This window comes from Clupea harengus, chromosome 21, assembly GCF_900700415.2.
Source record: "Clupea harengus chromosome 21, Ch_v2.0.2, whole genome shotgun sequence".
In the NCBI taxonomy this organism is placed as follows: Eukaryota; Metazoa; Chordata; class Actinopteri; order Clupeiformes; family Clupeidae; genus Clupea; species Clupea harengus.
This window is the reverse complement of record NC_045172.1, coordinates 20,012,295-20,014,794: the sequence shown is the minus strand read 5'-3', so window position 1 is coordinate 20,014,794 and position 2,500 is coordinate 20,012,295. Positions and strand designations below refer to the sequence as shown.

At 46.6% G+C, this 2,500-nt stretch overlaps 1 protein-coding gene across 1 annotated transcript in view; it reads left to right on the top strand.

Annotated features, from left to right (window-relative positions):
• Positions 1 to 2,500, top strand: part of dnah9l (dynein, axonemal, heavy polypeptide 9 like) — a 63,584-nt gene that overhangs the window by 50,900 nt on the left and 10,184 nt on the right. The window contains exons 66-68 of the mRNA XM_031558394.2: positions 758 to 931; positions 1,372 to 1,607; positions 1,885 to 2,007. Coding sequence (XP_031414254.1) covers positions 758 to 931; positions 1,372 to 1,607; positions 1,885 to 2,007 — 533 coding nt within the window. The remainder of the gene's footprint in view (positions 1 to 757; positions 932 to 1,371; positions 1,608 to 1,884; positions 2,008 to 2,500) is intronic.

Sequence of the window (2,500 nt, the reverse complement as noted above, 5' to 3'; positions counted from 1 at the left end):
AATGTGTGTGTGTGTGTGTGTGTGTGTGCCTGTGAGCAGATTAGTATGTGTTTGTAAGTGTGTATACATTTCAGCAATACATGTGTAGTAGTGATATAATGAGTTTAATCTTGTAGTTGAGGAATGGGTCTGTTGTCCGCTGGGCATTGGAGATAATGAGCCTCATTTGTCATCTGGCATTCTGTCTGTGTGTGCTTATGTTTACCCCTGTGTGTGTGTGTGTGTGTGTGTGTGTGTGTGTGTGTGTGTGTGCGCGTGTGTGTCTGTGTGTATTTGAATCTTTCTGTGTGTATCTATGTGTCTGTGTATGAATCTATGTGTGTGTGTGTGTATCTATGTGTTTGAATCGTTGTGTGCATTTGTGTGTGTATCTATGTGATTGTGTATGAATCTATGTGCTTGCGTGTGCGTGTGTTTATCTATGTGTGTGTTTGAGTGTGTGTGTATCTATTTGTGTATGTGTGTTTGTGTATTTATCTATGTGTGTGTATCTATGTGTGTGTGTCTCTGTGTTTATGTATGTGTGTGTGTGGTGTTCCTGTATGTGTGTGTGTATTTGTGCGTATGTGTGTGTGTATTTATCTATGTGTGTGTATCTATGTGTGTGTGTGTGTGTGTGTTTATGTATGTGTGTGTGTGTGTGTGGTGTTCCTGTATGTGTGTGTGTGTATTTGTGTGTATGTGTGTGTGTGGTGTTCCTGTATGTGTGTGTGTGTATGTGTGTGTGTGTGGTGTTCCTGTGTGTATGTGTGTGTAGTCGGAGAACGTTCGCTGGGCCCACTCTGTGGCTCAGTACCACGAGCAGGAAGAGACTCTGTGTGGAGATGTTCTCCTCACCGCAGCCTTCATCTCCTATGCCGGATCCTTCTCCAAGAAGTACCGCCACGAGCTGCTCGAGAACCTCTGGAGACCCTTCCTCCGTAGCCAGAAGGTGTGTGAGTGAGTTTGCATACCGGTGTGTGTGTGTGTGTGTGTGTGTGTGTGTTTCAGTGTGTGTGTGTGTGTGTGTGTGTGTGTGTGTGTTAGTTTATGTCTCTGTGTTGATGTGCATATCCAGATGTCTGTATATTTGCAGCTTGTTTGTAATTCTATTGATTATTTATATTATTATTGATTATATACTGATATGGTGATGACTTCTACATTTTTCAGTTGTTGTTCAATGTTTGCCTGTACCTGTCTTATTGTCCTCACCTAGTATCTTTTGGATGTGCCATGTCTAATGCATACAGAGAGGGGAAACACAAAAGGTGCTGAAGCTATACAGGTGTACTTACTGTCTCTGTCACTTTCCCTCTTTCTCTCTATCTCTCTTCTCTTTCTCTCCCTCTTTCTCTCAATCTCTCTTCTCTTTCTCCCCCTCTTTTCCAGGTTCCTATCCCCATGACTGAGGGCCTGGACCCAGTCTCCATGCTGACGGACGATGCCACCATCGCCAAGTGGAATAACGAGGGGTTGCCAGGCGATAAGATGTCCACCGAGAACGCCACCATCCTGACCAACTGCGAGCGCTGGCCCCTCCTCATCGACCCCCAGCTTCAGGGCATCAAGTGGATCAAGAGTCGCTACGGCAACGGCCTCAGGGTCATCAGCCTGGGAGAGAAAGGGTGAGGAGGGAGAGGGGTCAGATGTAGGCCCTCTTAGTGTGTATGTGTGTATGTGTGTGTGTGTGTGTTTGTTTCTGTATGTCTGTATTTGATTGTGTGAGTAAGTGTGTTTTTTGAGTTTGTGTCTGTGCATGCATGTCTGTATGTTTTTGTGCTTGTGTACTCATAGTCAACCGTTCCATGGATTGTGTCTGTGTGTGTGTGTGTGTGTGTGTGTGTGTGTGTGTGTGTTTGTGTACATGTGTGTGTGTGTTTGTGTATGTGTGTGTGTGTGTAGGTATGTGGATGTGATAGAACAGGCAGTGGTGACAGGAGACCCGGTGCTGATAGAGAACCTGGAAGAGACGGTGGACCCCGTCTTAGACCCCCTGCTGGGGCGCCACACCATCAAGAAGGGCAGGTGAGGAGATCCGACACCAGAGACCCGTCTCACGCCCCAGAGACCCGTCTCACGCCCCAGAGACACGTCTCACGCCCCAGAGACCCATCTCACGCCCCAGAGAACCACTCAGATAAACCCACTCAGATAAACCCACTCAGCTGCTAGAGACCCGTCTCACGCCCGAGATAAACCCACTCAGCTCCCAGGGCAGGGCCAGGCAAAGAAGCACACATGCAGGATCCTGTTTCCTGTCATGACACACTTCAATTATAAACTTAGAACTACATAAATCATATCGCTCTGATTCCTGGCTGTGTGTTCTAAATCTCTTCTCTTCTCTTCTCTTCCTTTGTCATTCTCTCCTCCCTCTGTCTCTATTCTTCATCCTTCTCTCTCTTCTCTTTCTTTTCTTTGTTTGCTTGTTTCTTTCCTGTCTTTCATTCTTTCTCTATTCTCTTCTCTCTTTTTTTCTTTTCTCTTGATCCCCTGTGCCCCCCCCCCCCCCCTCCCT